Source organism: Meles meles, chromosome 13 (assembly GCF_922984935.1).
Source record: "Meles meles chromosome 13, mMelMel3.1 paternal haplotype, whole genome shotgun sequence".
Lineage (NCBI taxonomy): Eukaryota > Metazoa > Chordata > Mammalia > Carnivora > Mustelidae > Meles > Meles meles.
The window spans coordinates 48,123,384-48,124,596 of NC_060078.1; the positions used below are offsets into that span (position 1 = coordinate 48,123,384).

At 43.8% G+C, this 1,213-nt stretch overlaps 1 protein-coding gene across 1 annotated transcript; it reads left to right on the forward strand.

Moving 5' to 3' along the window:
- On the forward strand, nucleotides 1-966 carry LOC123955607 (olfactory receptor 6C74-like). Its single transcript, XM_046027823.1, is given in 1 exon segment — nucleotides 1-966. A coding segment is annotated over 1 exon segment (966 nt).
- The last annotated feature ends 247 nt before the right edge of the window (nucleotides 967-1,213 follow it).

Genomic DNA, 1,213 nt, shown 5'->3' on the forward strand with positions numbered 1-1,213 from the left:
ATGGAAATTACTATGGAGGTGAGGAATGAGACAACAATCCAAGAATTCATTCTGCAAGGGTTTCCTGCCATCCAGGACCTAGGGAATGTCTTCTTCCTCATCCATCTGCTGGCATACCTGGCCTCTATCACAGGAAATGTGGTGATCATCACCATCACTTAGGTTGACCATCGCCTCCAGACACCAATGTATATTTTACTCAGCACGTTCTCCTTCTCTGAATGCTGTTTTACCACCTCGGTTATTCCTAAACTGCTGTCTATCTTCCTTTTGGGAAGGCAAACAATTTCCTTTACCTCTTGTCTCATACAAGCCTTTTCTTTTTTATTTTTTGGGTCAATAATTTTCTTCCTCATGGCAGTGATGTCTCTGTATCAGTATGTGGCCATTTGCAAGCCTCTGCATTACTCGACCATCATGAACCCGAAGGTTTGCTTCCTCCTGGTCACTGCCTGTTTAGCTTTGGCCTTCCCTGTCATCACTGGGTTGGCAGTGAAGGTTTTCCAGCTATCCTTCTGTGGCCCCCACGTCATCCCCCACTTTCTCTGTGACCTTGGCCCCCTGATTCATCTCTCCTGCTCTGACACCAGATCTATTGAAATGTTGGCCTTTGTCCTCGCTTTGTTTATCCTTATAACATCTCTTATCATAACCATCATTGCATACAGCAACATAGTAGTCACAATCCTGCGACTCCCATCAGCCAGGGAGAAACAGAAAGCTTTCTCCACCTGCTCCTCTCACCTCATAGTCCTCTCTCTGATGTATGGCAGCTGTGTGTTTATATACGTGAAACCAAAGCAAACGAACAGGCTGGACTTCAACAGGGAGGCTGCCCTTGTGAACACGGTGGTGACCCCACTGCTGAACCCTGTCATCTATACTCTACGGAACAAGCAGGTCCACCGGGCTCTGAGGGATGCTCTATCGAGATTGAGGATACAGAAACAGAACTTTGGAGGGTAAGTGGAACGTCTTGGTCTTCTAGTTCAATTTCCCACGATTGCAGAAATGTTTTCTATAAAATTCTACATATGGTGATCTAGTTTATGCTAATTTTCATCCAGCTGGATACAATATTACTTTGCAATACAATACTTTTCACTCTTTGAAAATTTCTTTTAGTTCTCTATATCATGTTGAAGAATATCTTCCTTGATTTTCTACTCAGTGGTCTTTCATGAATTCAGTTCACACAACATTTATGGAGAGC